Source organism: Heterodontus francisci, chromosome 18, assembly GCF_036365525.1.
Source record: "Heterodontus francisci isolate sHetFra1 chromosome 18, sHetFra1.hap1, whole genome shotgun sequence".
In the NCBI taxonomy this organism is placed as follows: Eukaryota; Metazoa; Chordata; class Chondrichthyes; order Heterodontiformes; family Heterodontidae; genus Heterodontus; species Heterodontus francisci.
Genome location: NC_090388.1, coordinates 87,855,358 through 87,878,124, shown reverse-complemented (window position 1 = coordinate 87,878,124; position 22,767 = coordinate 87,855,358). Strand labels below are relative to the sequence as shown.

The 22,767-nt window shown below is 58.3% G+C and overlaps 1 protein-coding gene across 7 annotated transcripts in view; it reads left to right on the top strand.

Moving 5' to 3' along the window:
• Positions 1-22,767, top strand: part of LOC137379761 (transcription factor ETV6-like) — a 209,132-nt gene that overhangs the window by 129,281 nt on the left and 57,084 nt on the right. For all 7 annotated transcript variants that reach the window (XM_068051099.1, XM_068051098.1, XM_068051104.1 and 4 more), the window contains one exon: positions 19,268-19,432. In XM_068051099.1, the coding sequence (XP_067907200.1) occupies positions 19,268-19,432 (165 nt within the window). The remainder of the gene's footprint in view (positions 1-19,267; positions 19,433-22,767) is intronic.

Genomic DNA, 22,767 nt, shown 5'->3' with positions numbered 1-22,767 from the left:
CCCACCTGGAGACTTGCTCTCCCTCTGCACTGCCCACTTGGACACACACTCTCCCTCTGCACTGCCCACCTGGACACACACTCTCTCTCTGCACTGCCCACCTGGACACACACTCTCCCTCTGCACTGCCCACCTGGACACACACTCTCCCTCTGCACTGCCAACCTGGACGCACACTCTTCCTCTGTACTGCCCACCTGGAGACTTGCTCTCCCTCTGCACTGCCCACTTGGACACACACTCTCCCTCTGTCCTGCCCACCTGGAGACACACCCTCTCTCTGCACTGCCCACCTGGACACACTCTCTCCCTCTGCTCTGCCCCCCTGGACGCACACTCTCCCTCTGCACTGCCCACCTGGACACACACTCTCCCTCTGTACTGCCCACCTGGAGACTTGCTCTCCCTCTGCGCTGCCCACTTGGAGACACACTCTCCCTCTGCACTGCCCACCTGGAGACACACCCTCTCTCTGCACTGCCCACTTGGACACACTCTCTCCCTCTGCTCTGCCCCCCTGGACGCACACTCTCCCTCTGCACTGCCCACCTGGACACACACTCTCCCTCTGTACTGCCCACCTGGAGACTTGCTCTCCCTCTGCACTGCCCACCTGGACACACACACTCCCTCTGCACTGCCCACCTGGACACACACTCTCCCTCTGCACTCCCCACCGGGACACACACTCTCTCTCTGCACTGCCCACCTGGACACACACTGTCCCTCTGCACTGCCCACCTGGACACGCACTCTCCCTCTCTCCTGCCCACCTGGACACACACTCTCCCTCTGCACTGCCCACCTGGTCACACACTCTCCCTCTGCACTGCCCACCTGGAGACTTGCTCTCCCTCTGCACTGCCCACCTGGACACACACACTCCCTCTGCACTGCCCACCTGGACACACACTCTCCCTCTGCACTGCCCACCTGGACACACACTCTCCCTCTGTACTGCCCACCTGGAGACTTGCTCTCCCTCTGCACTGCCCACCTGGACACACACTCTCTCTCTGCACTGCCCACCTGGACACACACTCTCCCTCTGCACTGCCCACCTGGACACACACCCCATCTGCACTGCCCACCTGGACGCACACTCTTCCTCTGCACTGCCCACCTGGAAACACACTCTCCTTCCGCACTGCCCACCTGGACTCACAATCTCCCTCTGCACTGCCCACCTGGACACACACTCTCCAGCTGCACTGCCCACCTGGACACACACTCTCCCTCTGCACTGCCCACCTGGACACACACTCTCCAGCTGCACTGCCCACCTGGACACACACTCTCCCTCTGCACTGCCCACCTGGACACACACTCTCTCTCTGCACTGCCCACCTGGACACACACTCTCCCTCTGCACTGCCTACCTGGACACACACTCTTACTCTGCACTGCCCACCTGGACACACACTCTCCCTCTGTACTGCCCACCTGGACACACACTCTCCCTCTGCACTGCCTACCTGGACACACACTCTTACTCTGCACTGCCCACCTGGACACACACTCTCCCTCTGTACTGCCCACCTGGACACACACTCTCCCTCTGCACTGCCCACCTGGACACACACTCTCCCTCTGTCCTGCCCACCTGGACACACACTCTCCCTCTGTACTGCCCACCTGGACACACACTCTCCCTCTGTCCTGCCCACCTGGACACACACTCTCCCTCTGTACTGCCCACCTGGACACACACTCTCCCTCTGTCCTGCCCACCTGGACACACACTCTCCCTCTGTACTGCCCACCTGGACACACACTCTTCCTCTGCACTGCCCTCTTGGACACACACTCTCCCTCTGCACTGCCGACCTAGACACACACTCTCTCTCTGCACTGCCCACCTGGACACACTCTCTCTCTCTGCACTACCCACCAGGACACACACTCTCCCTCTGCACTGCCGACCTAGACACACACTCTCCGTCTGCACTGCCCTCCTGGACACACACTCTTCCTCTGCACTGCCCACCTGGACACACACTCTCCCTCTGCACTTCCCAACTGGACACACACTCTCTCTCTGCACTGCCCACCTGGACACACACTCTCTCTCTGCACTTCCCACCTGGACACACACTCTCTCTCTGCACTTCCCACCTGGACACACACTCTCTCTCTGCACTGCCCACCTGGACACACACTCTTCCTCTGCACTGCCCACCTGGTCACACACTCTCCCTCTGCACTGCCCACCTGGACACACACTCTCCCTCTGCACTGCCCACCTGGACACACACTCTCCCTCTGCACTGCCGACCTAGACACACACTCTCTCTCTGCACTGCCCACCTGGACACACTCTCTCTCTCTGCACTACACACCTGGACACACACTCTCCCTCTGCACTGCCCACCTGGACACACACTCTCCCTCTGCACTGCCCACCTGGAGACACACTGTCCCTCTTCACTGCCCACCTGGACGCACACTCTCCCTCTGTACTGCCCACCTGGACACACACTCTCCCTCTGTTCTGCCCACCTGGACACACACTCTCTCTCTGCACTGCCCACCTGGACACACACACCCCCTCTGCACTGCCCACCTGGACTCACACTCTCCCTCTGCACTGCCCACCTGGACACACACTCTCCCTCTGCACTGCCCACCTGGACACACACTCTCCCTCTGCACTGCCCACCTGGACACACACTCTCCCTCTGCACTGCCCACCTGGACATACACTCTCCCTCTGCACTGCCCACCTGGACACACACTCTCCCTCTGCACTTCCCACCTGGAGACACACTGTCCCTCTTCACTGCCCACCTGGACACACACTCTCCCTCTGTACTGCCCACCTGGACGCACACTCTCCCTCTGTACTGCCCACCTGGACACACACTCTCTCTCTGTTCTGCCCACCTGGACACACACTCTCCCTCTGCACTGCCCACCTGGACACACACTCTCCCTCTGTTCTGCCCACCTGGACACACACTCTCCCTCTGCACTGCCCACCTGGACACACACTCTCTCTCTGCACTGCCCACCAAGACACACACTCTTCCTCTGCACTGCCCTCTTGGACACACACTCTCCCTCTGCACTTCCCACCTGGACACACACTCTCTCTCTGCACTTCCCACCTGGAAACACACCCTCTCTCTGCACTACACACCTGGAGACACACTGTCCCTCTGCACTGCCCACCTGGACACACACTCTCCCTCTGCACTGCCCACCTGGACACACACTCTCTCTCTGCACTTCCCACCTGGACACACACTCTCCCTCTGCACTGCCCACCTGGACACACACTCTCTCTCTGCACTTCCCACCTGGACGCACACTCTTCCTCTGCACTGCCCACCTGGAAACACACTCTCCTTCCGCACTGCCCACCTGGACTCACAATCTCCCTCTGCACTGCACACCTGGACACACACTCTCCCTCTGCACTGCCCACCTGGACACACACTCTCCAGCTGCACTGCCCACCTGGTCACACACTCTGCCTCTGCACTGCCCACCTGGACACACACTCTCCCTCTGCACTGCCCACCTGGACACACACTCTCCTTCCGCACTGCCCACCTGGACTCACAATCTCCCTCTGCACTGCACACCTGGACACACACTCTCCCTCTGCACTGCCCACCTGGACACACACTCTCCAGCTGCACTGCCCACCTGGTCACACACTCTCCCTCTGCACTGCCCACCTGGACACACACTCTCTCTCTGCACTGCCCACCTGGACACTCTCTCTCTGCACTGCCCACCTGGACACACACTCTCCCTCTGCACTGCCCACCTGGTCACACACTCTCCCTCTGCACTGCCTACCTGGACACACACTCTTACTCTGCACTGCCCACCTGGACACACACTCTCCCTCTGTACTGCACACCTGGACACACACTCTCCCTCTGCACTGCCCACCTGGACGCACACTCTTCCTCTGCACTGCCCACCTGGACACACACTCTTCCTCTGCACTGCCCTCTTGGACACACACTCTCTCTCTGCACTGCCGACCTAGACACACACTCTCTCTCTGCACTGCCGACCTAGACACACACTCTCTCTCTGCACTGCCCACCAGGACACACACTCTCCGTCTGCACTGCCCACCTGGACACACACTCTTCCTCTGCACTGCCCACCTGGTCACACACTCTCCCTCTGCACTGCCCACCTGGACACACACTCTCCCTCTGCACTGCCGACCTAGACACACACTCTCTCTCTGCACTGCCCATCTGGACACACACTCTCCCTCTGTACTGCCCACCTGGACACACACTCTCCCTCTGCACTGCCCACCTGGACACACACTCTCCCTCTGTCCTGCACACCTGGACACACACTCTCCCTCTGTACTGCACACCTGGACACACACTCTCCCTCTGCACTGCCCACCTGGACGCACACTCTTCCTCTGCACTGCCCACCTGGACACACACTCTTCCTCTGCACTGCCCTCTTGGACACACACTCTCTCTCTGCACTGCCGACCTAGACACACACTCTCTCTCTGCACTGCCGACCTAGACACACACTCTCTCTCTGCACTGCCCACCAGGACACACACTCTCCGTCTGCACTGCCCACCTGGACACACACTCTTCCTCTGCACTGCCCACCTGGTCACACACTCTCCCTCTGCACTGCCCACCTGGACACACACTCTCCCTCTGCACTGCCGACCTAGACACACACTCTCTCTCTGCACTGCCCATCTGGACACACACTCTCCCTCTGCACTGCCCACCTGGACACACACTCTCCCTCTGCACTGCCCACCTGGTCACACACTCTCCCTCTGCACTGCCCACCTGGACACAAACTCTCTCTCTGCACTGCCCACCTGGTCACACACTCTCCCTCTGCACTGCCCACCTGGACACACACTCTCCCTCTGCACTGCCCACCTGGACACACACTCTCTCTCTGCACTGCCCACCTGGACACACACTCTCCCTCTGCACTGCCCACCTGGACACACACTCTCCCTCTGCACTGCCCACCTGGACACACACTCTCTCTCTGCACTTCCCACCTGGACACACACTCTCTCTCTGCACTTCCCACCTGGTCACACACTCTCCCTCTGCACTGCCCACCTGGACACACACTCTCTCTCTGCACTTCCCACCTGGACACACACTCTCTCTCTGCACTTCCCACCTGGTCACACACTCTCCCTCTGCACTGCCCACCTGGACACACACTCTCCCTCTGCACTGCCCACCTGGTCACACACTCTCCCTCTGCACTGCCCACCTGGACACACACTCTCTCTCTGCACTTCCCACCTGGACACACACTCTCTCTCTGCACTTCCCACCTGGTCACACACTCTCCCTCTGCACTGCCCACCTGGACACACACTCTCCCTCTGCACTGCCCACCTGGACACACACTCTCCCTCTGCACTGCCCACCTGGACATACACTCTCCCTCTGCACTGCCCACCTGGACACACACTCTCCCTCTGCACTGCCCACCTGGACACACACTCTCCCTCTGCACTGCCCACCTGGACACACACTCTCCCTCTGCACTGCCCACCTGGACATACACTCTCTCTCTGCACTTCCCACCTGGTCACACACTCTCCCTCTGCACTGCCCACCTGGACACACACTCTCCCTCTGCACTGCCCACCTGGTCACACACTCTCCCTCTGCACTGCCCACCTGGACACAAACTCTCCCTCTGCACTGCCCACCTGGTCACACACTCTCCCTCTGCACTGCCCACCTGGACACACACTCTCCCTCTGCACTGCCCACCTGGACACACACTCTCCCTCTGCACTGCCCACCTGGACACACACTCTCCCTCTGCACTGCCCACCTGGACACACACTCTCCCTCTGCACTGCCCACCTGGACACACACTCTCCCTCTGCACTGCCCACCTGGACACACACTCTCCCTCTGCACTGCCGACCTAGACACACACTCTCTCTCTGCACTGCCCACCTGGAGACACACTGTCCCTCTGCACTGCCCACCTGGACACACACTCTCCCTCTGCACTGCCCACCTGGACACACACTCTCTCTCTGCACTACCCACCTGGAGACACACTGTCCCTCTGCACTGCCCACCTGGACACACACTCTCCCTCTGCACTGCCCACCTGGAGACACACTGTCCCTCTTCACTGCCCACCTGGACGCACACTCCTCCTCTGTACTGCCCACCTGGACACACACTCTCCCTCTGCACTGCCCACCTGGACACACACTCTCCCTCTGCACTGCCCACCTGGACACACACACCCCCTCTGCACTGCGCACCTGGACACACACTCTCCCTCTGCACTGCCCACCTGGACACACACACCCCCTCTGCACTGCCCACCTGGACTCACACTCTCCCTCTGCACTGCCCACCTGGACACACACTCTCCCTCTGCACTGCCCACCTGGACACACACTCTCCCTCTGCACTGCCCACCTGGACATACACTCTCCCTCTGCACTGCCCACCTGGACACACACTCTCCCTCTGCACTGCCCACCTGGACACACACTCTCCCTCTGCACTGCCCACCTGGACACACACTCTCCCTCTGCACTGCCCACCTGGACACACACTCTCCCTCTGCACTGCCCACCTGGACATACACTCTCCCTCTGCACTGCCCACCTGGACACACACTCTCCCTCTGCACTGCCCACCTGGACACACACTCTCCCTCTGCACTTCCCACCTGGAGACACACTGTCCCTCTTCACTGCCCACCTGGACACACACTCTCCCTCTGCACTGCCCACCTGGACACACACTCTCCCTCTGTTCTGCCCACCTGGACACACACTCTCCCTCTGTTCTGCCCACCTGGACACACACTCTCTCTCTGCACTGCCCACCAAGACACACACTCTTCCTCTGCACTGCCAACCTGGACACACACTCTCCTTCTGCACTTCCCACCTGGACACACACTCTTCCTCTGCACTGCCAACCTGGACACACACTCTCCCTCTGCACTGCCCACCTGGACACACACTCTCCTTCTGCACTTCCCACCTGGACACACACTCTCCGTCTGCACTGCCCACCTGGACACACACTCTTCCTCTGCACTGCCCACCTGGTCACACACTCTCCCTCTGCACTGCCCACCTGGACACACACTCTCCCTCTGCACTGCCCACCTGGACACACACTCTCCTTCTGCACTTCCCACCTGGACACACACTCTCCGTCTGCACTGCCCACCTGGACACACACTCTCTCTCTGCACTGCCCACCAAGACACACACTCTTCCTCTGCACTGCCCACCTGGACACACACTCTCCCTCTGCACTTCCCACCTGGACACACACTCTCCGTCTGCACTGCCCACCTGGACACACACTCTTCCTCTGCACTGCCCACCTGGTCACACACTCTCCCTCTGCACTTCCCACCTGGACACACACTCTCCGTCTGCACTGCCCACCTGGACACACACTCTTCCTCTGCACTGCCCACCTGGTCACACACTCTCCCTCTGCACTGCCCACCTGGACACACACTCTCCTTCTGCACTTCCCACCTGGACACACACTCTTCCTCTGCACTGCCCACCTGGACACACACTCTCCTTCTGCACTTCCCACCTGGACACACACTCTCCGTCTGCACTGCCCACCTGGACACACACTCTTCCTCTGCACTGCCCACCTGGTCACACACTCTCCCTCTGCACTGCCCACCTGGACACACACTCTCTCTCTGCACTTCCCACCTGGACACACACTCTCTCTCTGCACTGCCCACCTGGACACACACTCTCTCTCTGCACTTCCCACCTGGTCACACACTCTCCCTCTGCACTGCCCACCTGGACACAAACTCTCTCTCTGCACTGCCCACCTGGTCACACACTCTCCCTCTGCACTGCCCACCTGGACACACACTCTCCCTCTGCACTGCCCACCTGGACACACACTCTCCCTCTGCACTGCCCACCTGGACACACACTCTCCCTCTGCACTGCCGACCTAGACACACACTCTCTCTCTGCACTGCCCACCTGGAGACACACTGTCCCTCTGCACTGCCCACCTGGACACACACTCTCTCTCTGCACTACCCACCTGGAGACACACTGTCCCTCTGCACTGCCCACCTGGACACACACTCTCCCTCTGCACTGCCCACCTGGAGACACACTGTCCCTCTTCACTGCCCACCTGGACGCACACTCCTCCTCTGTACTGCCCACCTGGACACACACTCTCCCTCTGCACTGCCCACCTGGACACACACTCTCCCTCTGCACTGCCCACCTGGACACACACACCCCCTCTGCACTGCCCACCTGGACACACACTCTCTCTCTGCACTGCCCACCTGGACACACACTCTCCCTCTGCACTGCCCACCTGGACACACACTCTCCCTCTGCACTGCCCACCTGGACACACACTCTCCCTCTGCACTGCCCACCTGGACATACACTCTCCCTCTGCACTGCCCACCTGGACACACACTCTCCCTCTGCACTGCCCACCTGGACACACACTCTCCCTCTGCACTGCCCACCTGGACACACACTCTCCCTCTGCACTGCCCACCTGGACACACACTCTCCCTCTGCACTGCCCACCTGGACATACACTCTCCCTCTGCACTGCCCACCTGGACACACACTCTCCCTCTGCACTGCCCACCTGGACACACACTCTCCCTCTGCACTTCCCACCTGGAGACACACTGTCCCTCTTCACTGCCCACCTGGACACACACTCTCCCTCTGCACTGCCCACCTGGACACACACTCTCCCTCTGTTCTGCCCACCTGGACACACACTCTCCCTCTGTTCTGCCCACCTGGACACACACTCTCCCTCTGCACTGCCCACCTGGACACACACTCTCCCTCTGCACTGCCCACCTGGACACACACTCTCCCTCTGTTCTGCCCACCTGGACACACACTCTCCCTCTGCACTGCCCACCTGGACACACACTCTCCCTCTGCACTGCCCACCTGGACACACACTCTCCCTCTGCACTGCCCACCTGGACACACACTCTCTCTCTGCACTGCCCACCAAGACACACACTCTCCCTCTGCACTGCCCACCTGGACACACACTCTCCCTCTGTTCTGCCCACCTGGACACACACTCTCCCTCTGTTCTGCCCACCTGGACACACACTCTCCCTCTGCACTGCCCACCTGGACACACACTCTCCCTCTGCACTGCCCACCTGGACACACACTCTCCCTCTGCACTGCCCACCTGGACACACACTCTCTCTCTGCACTGCCCACCAAGACACACACTCTCTCTCTGCACTGCCCACCAAGACACACACTCTTCCTCTGCACTGCCCACCTGGACACACACTCTCTCTCTGCACTTCCCACCTGGACACACACTCTTCCTCTGCACTGCCCTCTTGGACACACACTCTCTCTCTGCACTGCCCACCAAGACACACACTCTTCCTCTGCACTGCCCACCTGGACACACACTCTCCTTCTGCACTTCCCACCTGGACACACACTCTTCCTCTGCACTGCCCACCTGGACACACACTCTCCTTCTGCACTTCCCACCTGGACACACACCCTCTCTCTGCACTGCCCACCTGGACACACACTCTCCCTCTGTACTTCCCACCTGGACACACACTCTCTCTCTGCACTTCCCACCTGGACACACACTCTCTCTCTGCACTGCCCACCTGGACGCACACTCTTCCTCTGCACTGCCCACCTGGACACACTCCTTCCGCACTGCCCACCCGCACACACAATCTCCCTCTGCACTGCACACCTGGACACACACTCTCCCTCTGCACTGCCCACCTGGACACACTCTCTCTCTCTCTGCACTACCCACCAGGACACACACTCTCCCTCTGCACTGCCCACCTGGACACACACACCCCCTCTGCACTGCGCACCTGGACACACACTCTCCCTCTGCACTGCCCACCTGGACACACACACCCCCTCTGCACTGCCCACCTGGACTCACACTCTCCCTCTGCACTGCCCACCTGGACACACACTCTCCCTCTGCACTGCCCACCTGGACACACACTCTCCCTCTGCACTGCCCACCTGGACATACACTCTCCCTCTGCACTGCCCACCTGGACACACACTCTCCCTCTGCACTGCCCACCTGGACACACACTCTCCCTCTGCACTGCCCACCTGGACACACACTCTCCCTCTGCACTGCCCACCTGGACACACACTCTCCCTCTGCACTGCCCACCTGGACATACACTCTCCCTCTGCACTGCCCACCTGGACACACACTCTCCCTCTGCACTGCCCACCTGGACACACACTCTCCCTCTGCACTTCCCACCTGGAGACACACTGTCCCTCTTCACTGCCCACCTGGACACACACTCTCCCTCTGCACTGCCCACCTGGACACACACTCTCCCTCTGTTCTGCCCACCTGGACACACACTCTCCCTCTGTTCTGCCCACCTGGACACACACTCTCTCTCTGCACTGCCCACCAAGACACACACTCTTCCTCTGCACTGCCAACCTGGACACACACTCTCCCTCTGCACTGCCCTCTTGGACACACACTCTCCTTCTGCACTTCCCACCTGGACACACACTCTTCCTCTGCACTGCCAACCTGGACACACACTCTCCCTCTGCACTGCCCACCTGGACACACACTCTCCTTCTGCACTTCCCACCTGGACACACACTCTCCGTCTGCACTGCCCACCTGGACACACACTCTTCCTCTGCACTGCCCACCTGGTCACACACTCTCCCTCTGCACTGCCCACCTGGACACACACTCTCCCTCTGCACTGCCCACCTGGACACACACTCTCCTTCTGCACTTCCCACCTGGACACACACTCTCCGTCTGCACTGCCCACCTGGACACACACTCTCTCTCTGCACTGCCCACCAAGACACACACTCTTCCTCTGCACTGCCCACCTGGACACACACTCTCCCTCTGCACTTCCCACCTGGACACACACTCTCCGTCTGCACTGCCCACCTGGACACACACTCTTCCTCTGCACTGCCCACCTGGTCACACACTCTCCCTCTGCACTGCCCACCTGGACACACACTCTCCTTCTGCACTTCCCACCTGGACACACACTCTCCTTCTGCACTTCCCACCTGGACACACACTCTCCGTCTGCACTGCCCACCTGGACACACACTCTTCCTCTGCACTGCCCACCTGGTCACACACTCTCCCTCTGCACTGCCCACCTGGACACACACTCTCCTTCTGCACTTCCCACCTGGACACACACTCTTCCTCTGCACTGCCCACCTGGACACACACTCTCCTTCTGCACTTCCCACCTGGACACACACTCTCCGTCTGCACTGCCCACCTGGACACACACTCTTCCTCTGCACTGCCCACCTGGTCACACACTCTCCCTCTGCACTGCCCACCTGGACACACACTCTCTCTCTGCACTTCCCACCTGGACACACACTCTCTCTCTGCACTGCCCACCTGGACACACACTCTCTCTCTGCACTTCCCACCTGGTCACACACTCTCCCTCTGCACTGCCCACCTGGACACACACTCTCCCTCTGCACTGCCCACCTGGACACACACTCTCCCTCTGCACTGCCCACCTGGACACAAACTCTCTCTCTGCACTGCCCACCTGGTCACACACTCTCCCTCTGCACTGCCCACCTGGACACACACTCTCCCTCTGCACTGCCCACCTGGACACACACTCTCCCTCTGCACTGCCCACCTGGACACACACTCTCCCTCTGCACTGCCGACCTAGACACACACTCTCTCTCTGCACTGCCCACCTGGAGACACACTGTCCCTCTGCACTGCCCACCTGGACACACACTCTCTCTCTGCACTACCCACCTGGAGACACACTGTCCCTCTGCACTGCCCACCTGGACACACACTCTCCCTCTGCACTGCCCACCTGGAGACACACTGTCCCTCTTCACTGCCCACCTGGACGCACACTCCTCCTCTGTACTGCCCACCTGGACACACACTCTCCCTCTGCACTGCCCACCTGGACACACACTCTCCCTCTGCACTGCCCACCTGGACACACACACCCCCTCTGCACTGCCCACCTGGACACACACTCTCTCTCTGCACTGCCCACCTGGACACACACTCTCCCTCTGCACTGCCCACCTGGACACACACTCTCCCTCTGCACTGCCCACCTGGACACACACTCTCCCTCTGCACTGCCCACCTGGACACACACTCTCCCTCTGCACTGCCCACCTGGACACACACTCTCCCTCTGCACTGCCCACCTGGACATACACTCTCCCTCTGCACTGCCCACCTGGACACACACTCTCCCTCTGCACTGCCCACCTGGACACACACTCTCCCTCTGCACTTCCCACCTGGAGACACACTGTCCCTCTTCACTGCCCACCTGGACACACACTCTCCCTCTGCACTGCCCACCTGGACACACACTCTCCCTCTGTTCTGCCCACCTGGACACACACTCTCCCTCTGTTCTGCCCACCTGGACACACACTCTCCCTCTGCACTGCCCACCTGGACACACACTCTCCCTCTGCACTGCCCACCTGGACACACACTCTCCCTCTGTTCTGCCCACCTGGACACACACTCTCCCTCTGCACTGCCCACCTGGACACACACTCTCCCTCTGCACTGCCCACCTGGACACACACTCTCCCTCTGCACTGCCCACCTGGACACACACTCTCTCTCTGCACTGCCCACCAAGACACACACTCTCCCTCTGCACTGCCCACCTGGACACACACTCTCCCTCTGTTCTGCCCACCTGGACACACACTCTCCCTCTGTTCTGCCCACCTGGACACACACTCTCCCTCTGCACTGCCCACCTGGACACACACTCTCCCTCTGCACTGCCCACCTGGACACACACTCTCCCTCTGCACTGCCCACCTGGACACACACTCTCTCTCTGCACTGCCCACCAAGACACACACTCTCTCTCTGCACTGCCCACCAAGACACACACTCTTCCTCTGCACTGCCCACCTGGACACACACTCTCTCTCTGCACTTCCCACCTGGACACACACTCTCTCTCTGCACTGCCCACCAAGACACACACTCTTCCTCTGCACTGCCCTCTTGGACACACACTCTCTCTCTGCACTGCCCACCAAGACACACACTCTTCCTCTGCACTGCCCACCTGGACACACACTCTCCTTCTGCACTTCCCACCTGGACACACACTCTTCCTCTGCACTGCCCACCTGGACACACACTCTCCTTCTGCACTTCCCACCTGGACACACACCCTCTCTCTGTACTTCCCACCTGGACACACACTCTCTCTCTGCACTTCCCACCTGGACACACACTCTCTCTCTGCACTGCCCACCTGGACGCACACTCTTCCTCTGCACTGCCCACCTGGACACACTCCTTCCGCACTGCCCACCCGCACACACAATCTCCCTCTGCACTGCACACCTGGACACACACTCTCCCTCTGCACTGCCCACCTGGACACACTCTCTCTCTCTCTGCACTACCCACCAGGACACACACTCTCCCTCTGCACTGCCCACCTGGACACACACTCTCTCTCTGCACTGCCCACCTGGACACACACTCTCCCTCTGCACTGCCCTCTTGGACACACACTCTCTCTCTGCACTGCCCACCAAGACACACACTCTTCCTCTGCACTGCCAACCTGGACACACACTCTTCCTCTGCACTGCCCTCTTGGACACACACTCTCTCTCTGCACTGCCCACCAAGACACACACTCTTCCTCTGCACTGCCAACCTGGACACACACTCTCTCTCTGCACTGCCCACCTGGACACACTCTCTCTCTCTCTGCACTACCCACCAGGACACACACTCTCCGTCTGCACTGCCCACCTGGACACACACTCTCTCTCTGCACTGCCCACCTGGACACACTCTCTCTCTCTCTGCACTACCCACCAGGACACACACTCTCCGTCTGCACTGCCCACCTGGACACACACTCTCACTCTGCACTGCCCACCTGGACACACACTCTCCGTCTGCACTGCCCACCTGGACACACACTCTCTCTCTGCACTGCCCACCTGGACACACTCTCTCTCTCTCTGCACTGCCCACCAGGACACACACTCTCTCTCTGCACTGCCCACCTGGACACACTCTCTCTCTCTCTGCACTACCCACCAGGACACACACTCTCCGTCTGCACTGCCCACCTGGACACACACACCCTCTGCACTGCCCACCTGGAGACTTGCTCTCCCTCAGCACTGCCCACCTGGACACACTCTCTCTCTCTGCACTACCCACCAGGACACACACTCTCCGTCTGCACTTCCCACCTGGACACACACTCTCTCTCTGCACTGCCCACCTGGACACACTCTCTCTCTCTGCTCTGCCCACCTGGACACACTCTCTCTCTGCACTACCCACCAGGACACACACTCTCACTCTGCATTGCCCACCTGGACACACACTCTCCCTCTGCATTGCCCACCTGGACACACACTCTCCCTCTGCACTGCCCACCTGGACACACACTCTCCCTCTGCATTGCCCACCTGGACACACACTCTCCCTCTGCACTGCCCACCTGGACACACACTCTCCCTCTGTCCTGCCCACCTGGAGACTTGCTCTCCCTCTGCACTGCCCACCTGGACACACGCACTCCCTCTGCACTGCCCACCTGGACACACACTCTCCCTCTGCACTCCCCACCGGGACACACACTCTCTCTCTGCACTGCCCACCTGGACACACACTCTCTCTCTGCACTGCCCACCAAGACACACACTCTCTCTCTGCACTGCCCACCTGGACACACACTCTCCCTCTGCACTGCCCACCTGGACACACACTCTCTCTCTGCACTGCCCACCTGGACACACACTCTCCCTCTGCACTGCCCACCAAGACACACACTCTCTCTCTGCACTGCCCACCTGGACACACACTCTCCCTCTGCACTGCCCACCAAGACACACACTCTCTCTCTGCACTGCCCACCTGGACACACACACCCCCTCTGCACTGCCCACCTGGACACACACTCTTCCTCTGCACTGCCCACCTGGACACACACTCTTCCTCTGCACTGCCTACCTGGACACACACTCTCTCTCTGCGCTGCCCACCTGGACACACACTCTCTCTCTGCGCTGCCCACCTGGACACACACTCTCCCTCTGTACTGCCCACATGGACACACACTCTTCCTCTGCACTACCCACCTGGAGACACACTGTCCCTCTGCACTGCCCAGCTGGACACACACTCTCTCTCTCTGCACTACCCACCTGGAGACACACTCTCCCTCTGCACTGCCACCTGGACACACACTCTCTCTCTGCACTGCCCACCTGGACACATACTCTCCCTCTGCACTGCCCACCTGGACACACACTCTCCCTCTGTACTGCCCACATGGACACACACTCTTCCTCTGCACTGCCCACCTGGACACACACTCTCTCTCTGCACTGCCCACCTGGACACACTCTCTCTCTCTGCACTGCCCACCTGGACACACACTCTCCCTCTGCACTGCTCACCTGGACACACACTCTTCCTCTGCACTGCCCACCTGGACACACACTCTCTCTCTGCACTACCCACCTGGAGACACACTCTTCCTCTGCACTGCCCACCTGGACACACTCTCTCTCTCTGCACTGCCCACCTGGACACACACTCTCCCTCTGCACTGCTCACCTGGACACACACTCTTCCTCTGCACTGCCCACCTGGACACACTCTCTCTCTCTGCACTGCCCACCTGGACACACACTCTCCCTCTGCACTGCTCACCTGGACACACACTGTCCCTCTGCACTGCCCAGCTGGACACACACTCTTCCTCTGCACTGCCCACCTGGACACACACTCTCTCTCTGCACTGCCCACCTGGACACACTCTCTCTCTCTGCACTGCCCACCTGGACACACACTCTCCCTCTGCATTGCCCACCTGGACACACACTCTCTCTCTGCACTACCCACCTGGAGACACACTGTCCCTCTGCACTGCCCAGCTGGACACACACTCTCTCTCTCTGCACTACCCACCTGGAGACACACTCTCCCTCTGCACTGCCCACCTGGACACACACTCTCACGCTGCACTGCCCACCTGGACACACACTCTCCCTCTGTCCTGCCCACCTGGAGACTTGCTCTCCCTCTGCACTGCCCACCTGGACACACGCACTCCCTCTGCACTGCCCACCTGGACACACACTCTCCCTCTGCACTCCCCACCGGGACACACACTCTCTCTCTGCACTGCCCACCTGGACACACACTCTCTCTCTGCACTGCCCACCTGGACACACACACCCCCTCTGCACTGCCCACCTGGACACACACTCTCTCTCTGCACTGCCCACCTGGACACACACTCTCTCTCTGCACTGCCCACCTGGACACACACTCTCTCTCTGCACTGCCCACCTGGACACACACACCCCCTCTGCACTGCCCACCTGGACACACACTCTCTCTCTGCACTGCCCACCTGGACACACACTCTCTCTCTGCACTGCCCACCTGGACACACACACCCCCTCTGCACTGCCCACCTGGACACACACTCTCTCTCTGCACTGCCCACCTGGACACACACTCTCTCTCTGCACTGCCCACCTGGACACACACTCTCTCTCTGCACTGCCCACCTGGACACACACACCCCCTCTGCACTGCCCACCTGGACACACACTCTCTCTCTGCACTGCCCACCTGGACACACACTCTCTCTCTGCACTGCCCACCTGGACACACACTCTTACTCTGCACTGCCTACCTGGACACACACACTCTCTCTCTGCGCTGCCCACCTGGACACACACTCTCCCTCTGCACTGCCCACATGGACACACACTCTTCCTCTGCACTGCCCACCTGGACACACACTCTCTCTCTGCACTGCCCACCTGGACACACACTCTCTCTCTGCACTGCCCACCTGGACACACACTCTCCTTCCGCACTGCCCACCTGGACTCACACTCTCTCTCTGCACTGCCCACCTGGACACACACTCTCTCTCTGCACTGCCCACCTGGACAGACTCTCTCTCTCAACACTGCCCACCTGGACAGACACTCTCCTTCCGCACTGCCCACCTGGACCCACTCTCTCCTTCCGCACTGCCCACCTGGACACACACTCTCTCTCTGCACTGCCCACCTGGACACACACTCTCCCTCTGCACTGCCCACCTGGACACACACTCTCCCTCTGCACTGCCCACCTGGACACACACTCTCCCTCTGTACTGCCCACCTGGAGACTTGCTCTCCCTCTGCACTGCCCACCTGGACACACACTCTCCTTCCGCTCTGCCCGCCTGGACACACACACTCCCTCTGCACTGCCCACCTGGACGCACACTCTCCCTCTGCACTGCCCACCTGGACACACACTCTCCCTCTGCACTGCCCACCTGGACACACACTCTCCCTCTGCACTGCCCACCTGGACACACAATCCCCCTCTGCACTGCCCACCTGGACACACACTCTCTCTCTGCACTGCCCACCTGGACACACACTCTCCTTCCGCACTGCCCACCTGGACTCACACTCTCTCTCTGCACTGCCCACCTGGACACACACTCTCCTTCTTCACTGCCCACCTGGACACACACTCTCCCTCTGCAGTGCCCACCTGGACACACACCCTCCCTCTGCACTGCCCACCTGCCCACCTGGGCACACACTCTCCCTCTGCACTGCCCGCCTGGACCCACACTCTCCTTCTGCACTGCCCACCTGGACACGCACTCTCCCTCTGCACTGCCCACCTGGAAACACACTGTCCCTCTGCGCTGCCCTCCTGGACCCACACTCTCCTTCTGCACTGCCCACCTGGACACTCACTCTCCCTCTGCACTGCCCACCTGGACACACACTCTCCTTCTTCACTGCCCACCTGGACACACACTCTCCCTCTGCAGTGCCCACCTGGACACACACCCTCCCTCTGCACTGCCCACCTGCCCACCTGGGCACACTCTCCCTCTGCACTGCCCGCCTAGACCCACACTCTCCTTCTGCACTGCCCACCTGGACACGCACTCTCCCTCTGCACTGCCCACCTGGAAACACACTGTCCCTCTGCGCTGCCCTCCTGGACCCACACTCTCCTTCTGCACTGCCCACCTGGACACTCACTCTCCCTCTGCACTGCCCACCTGGACACTCACTCTCCTTCTGCACTGCCCACCTGGACACGCACTCTCCCTCTGCACTGCCCACCTGGAAACACACTGTCCCTCTGCGCTGCCCTCCTGGACCCACACTCTCCTTCTGCACTGCCCACCTGGACACTCACTCTCCCTTTGCACTGCCCACCTGGACACACACTCTCCCTCTGCAGTGCCCACCTGGACACACACTCTCCTTCTGCACTGCCCACCTGGACACGCACTCTCCCTCTGCACTGCCCACCTGGACACACTCTCCCTCTGCAGTGCCCTCCTGGACACACACTCTCCTTCTTCACTGCCCACCTGGACGCACACTCTCCCTCTGCAGTGCCCACCTGGACACACACTCTCCTTCTGCACTGCCCACCTGGACACACACTCTCCCTCTGCAGTGCCCACCTGGACACACACTCTCCTTCTGCACTGCCCACCTGGAAACACACTGTCCCTCTGCGCTGCCCACCTGGACACACTCTCTCTCTCTGCACTGCCCACCTGGAAACACACTGTCCCTCTGCGCTGCCCCCCTGGACACACACTCTCCCTCTGCACTGCCCACCTGAACACACACTCTCCCTCTGCACTGCCCACCTGGACACACACTCTCCCTCTGCACTGCCCACCTGGACACACACTCTCCCTCTGCACTGCCCACCTGGACACACACTCTCCCTCTGCACTGCCCACCTGGACACACACTCTCCCTCTGCACTGCCCACCTGGAAACACACTCTCCTTCTGCACTGCCTACCTGGAAAAACACTCTCCCTCTGCACTGCCCACCTGGACACACACTCTCCCTCTGCTTTGCCCACCTGGACACACACTCTCCTTGTGCACTGCCCACCTGGAAACACACTCTCCTTCTGCACTGCCTACCTGGACACACACTCTCCCTCTGCACTGCCCACCTGGACACACACTCTCCCTCTGCACTGCCCACCTGGACACACACTCTCCCTCTGCACTGCCCACCTGGGCCAAGCGTCTGTGTGTATTTGATGGGTGCAGTGGTCTTATGGGGTGTTGAAGTACGGTTTCCAGTTTGGGGCTCTAGGTGCTCTGACTGACCCTGTGTCTGATTCCCCAGGACTGCAGCCTGTTTTCTGGAGCAGAGTGGATGTCGTACAATGGCTGAAGTGGGCGGAGCAGGAATACTCCCTGCGCTCCATGGACAGCGACATGTTTGAGATGAATGGGAAAGCTCTCTGCCTACTGACCAAAGAGGACTTCAGGTACCGCTGTCCGCATTCCGGTAAGGAGCTCCCCTCACTGCAACCTGCATTGCGGTTCATTTTAAAAAATTCTTTCATGGGATGTCGGTGTCGCTGGCAGTGCCAGCATTTGTTGCCCTCCCTAAATGTCCTTGGCAGCTGCATTCGCTAGGCCATTTCAATCTCATTTCTGTGAGTCTGGAGTCACATGTCGGCCAGACCAGGTAAACACGGCAGATTTCCTTCCCTCAAGGACATTAGTGAATCAGATGGGTTTTTACAACGATCGATGATCGTTTCATGGCACGTTTACTAAGACGAGTTTTCAGTTCCAGATTTTTATTAATTAATTAATATATTGAGCAAGGGCACTCCTTGGGGGTTGGGAGTATGTGGGTTTGGGCCCAGGACCCAGTGTGGGGGAGGGTGGGGGGTTTTGCAGGGGCTCGGTCCATGGGGGGCTGCTGACTGCAGATGGGGTGGGAGGGCTGTGGGATGGGGTCGGGGAGCAGTGGTGACGGCAAGGGGCAGAGGCCAGGGTTGGTGATTGAGTTTGGGGTTGGGGCGGAGCCTGGGGCTATGCTCATGTAAATACTTCTTAAATGTTGTGAGGGTTCCTGCCTCTACCACCCCTTCAGGCAGTGCATTCCTAATGAGTAATTGGGATTAATTATAAAATCTCAGACTCTGAGCAGCTGATAGAGGTAAATGAGGCACCTTGTGCCTCAAATGTTCATGTGCTCATGAAACACAGGACAGAGGTATCACATGCACAGCCCAATTGCCCCAAGGAGCTACTCAGATGACATATATTCCAGAGGGGTCTAATGAATGGTTGGGTGCGACAATTGTTGGATGTGCAGGAAAATCTACTGGCAAGTTTAAATATTGTTTGAACATAGTAACATCGGAAACAGGAGTAGGCCATTCGGCCCCCCGAGCCTACTTCACCATTCAACTAGATCATGGTTGATCTTCTCCTTCAACACCATTTCCTGCATGATTCCCGTAACCCTTGATATTTTTAATGTGTAGAAATCTACTGATCTCAGTCTTGAACATACTCAATGACTGAGCTGCCACAGCCCTCTGGGGTAGAGAAATCCACAGATTTGCCACCCTCTGAGTGAAGAAATTCCTCTTCATCTCAGTCCTAAATATCCTACCTCTTATTCTGAGACTGTGTCCCCTGGTTCTAGACTCCCCAGCCAGGGGAAACATCCTTCCTGCATCTATCTTGTCGAAACTTCTAAGAATTTTCTAAGTTTCAATGAGATCACGTCTCATTCTTTGAAATTCTAGCAAATACAGGCCCGGCTTCCTCAATCTCTCCACATAAGACAATGTCGCCATCCCAGGGATTAGGCTGGTGAACAAATGTTCAGGATGATGGTCCAGAAGTGAGGTCCATGGACTGGCAAAATGGGGTGAAAGAATGGAGAGGAAGAAAGTGCAGTGCACGGAGTGATACTGGGTCTGGAAATGACTCTTGCCTCAATGAACATGTACTGTGGAAAGAACTTCGGAAAATGCAAGAGGAAGCTCGAACAGTAATAGTCCCGATAGACACAAAAGTGTAAGTTGAAGCCGTAGCTTGAATCTGTGCTAGGACCCCAGCAATTCACAATATATATTAATGATTTAGATGCGGGAACTAAATGTAATATCTCCAAATTGGCAGATGACACAAAACTGGGTGAGAGGCTGAGTTGTGAGGAGGATGCAGAGAGGCTTCAGGGTGATTTGGACAAGTTGACTGAGTGGGAAAATGCCTGGCAGATGCAGTATAATGTGGATAAATGTGAGGTTATCCACTTTGGTAGCAAAAAATAGCAAGGCAGATTATTATCTGAAAGGCTATAAACTGAGAGAGGGGAATATGCAACAAGAACTGGGTGTTCTCGTACACCAGTCGCTGAAGGTAAACATGCAGGTGCAACAGGCGGTAAAAAAGGCAAATGGTATGTTGGCCTTCATAGCGAAAGAATTCGAGTACAGAAGCAGGGATGTCTTGCTGCAATTATACAGGGTCTTGGTGAGGCCACACCTGGAATATTGTGTGCAGTTTTGGTCTGAGGAAGGATGTTCTTGCTATAGAGGGAGTGCAGCGAAGGTTTACCAGACTGATTCCTGGGTTGGCGGGACTGACGTATGAGGAGAGATTGAGTCGGTTAGGATTATATTCGCTGGAGTTCAGAAGAGTGACCGGGGATCTCATAGAAACCTATAAAATTCTAACAGGACTTGGCAGGAAGGATGTTCCCGATGGTGGGGGAGTCCAGAACCAGGGGTCATAGTCTAAGGATACGGGGTAAACCTTTCAGGATTGAGATGAGGAGAAATTTCGTCACCCAGAGAGTGGTGAGCCTGTGGAATTCACTACCACAGAAAGCAGTTGAGGCCAAAACATTGTATGTTTTCAAGAAGGAGTTGGATATAGCTCTTGGGTTTAAAGAGATCAATATCAGGGCATGCTGGGATCTACCCCAGAATACTGATGGAGGCAAGGGAGGAAATTGCTGGGGCCTTGACAGAAATCATTGTATCCTCATTGGCTACAGGTGAGGTCCCAGAGGACTGGAGAATAGCCAATGTTGTTCCTTTGTTTAAGAAGGGTAGCAAGGATAATCCAGGATATTACAGGCCGGTAAGCCTTACGTCAGTGGGAGTGAAATTATTGGAGAGGATTCTTCGAGACAGGATTTACTCCCATTTGGAAACAAATGGTCTTATTAGAGAGAGATAGCATGGTTTTGTGAAGGGGAGGTCGTGTCTCACTAACTTGATTGAGTTTTTTGAGGAAGTGACGAAGATGATTGATGAAGGAAGGGCAGTGGATGTTGTCTATATGGACTTCAGTAAAGCCTTAGACAAGGTCCCTCATGGCAGACTGGTACAAAAGGTGAAGTCACACGGGATCAGAGGTGAGCTGGCAAGATGGATACAGAACTGGCTCAGTCATAGACGACAGAGGGTAGTAGTGGAAGGGTGCTTTTCTGAATGGAGGGCTGTGACTAGTGGTGTTCCGCAGGGATCAGTGCTGGGACCTTTGCTGTTTGTAGTATATATAAATGATTTGGAGGAAAATGTAGCTGGTCTGATTAGTAAGTTTACGGACGACACAAAGGTTGGTGGAGTTGCGGATAGTGATGAGGATTGTCAGAGGATACAGCAGGATATAGATCGGTTGGAGACTTGGGCGGAGAAATGGCAGGTGGAGTTTAATCCGGACAAATGTGAGGTAATGCATTTTGGAAGGTCTAATACAGGTGGGAAGTATACAGTAAATGGCAGAACCCTTAGGAGTATTGACAGGCAGAGAGATCTGTGCGTACAGGTCCACAGAGCACTGAAAGTGGCAACGCAGGTGGATAAG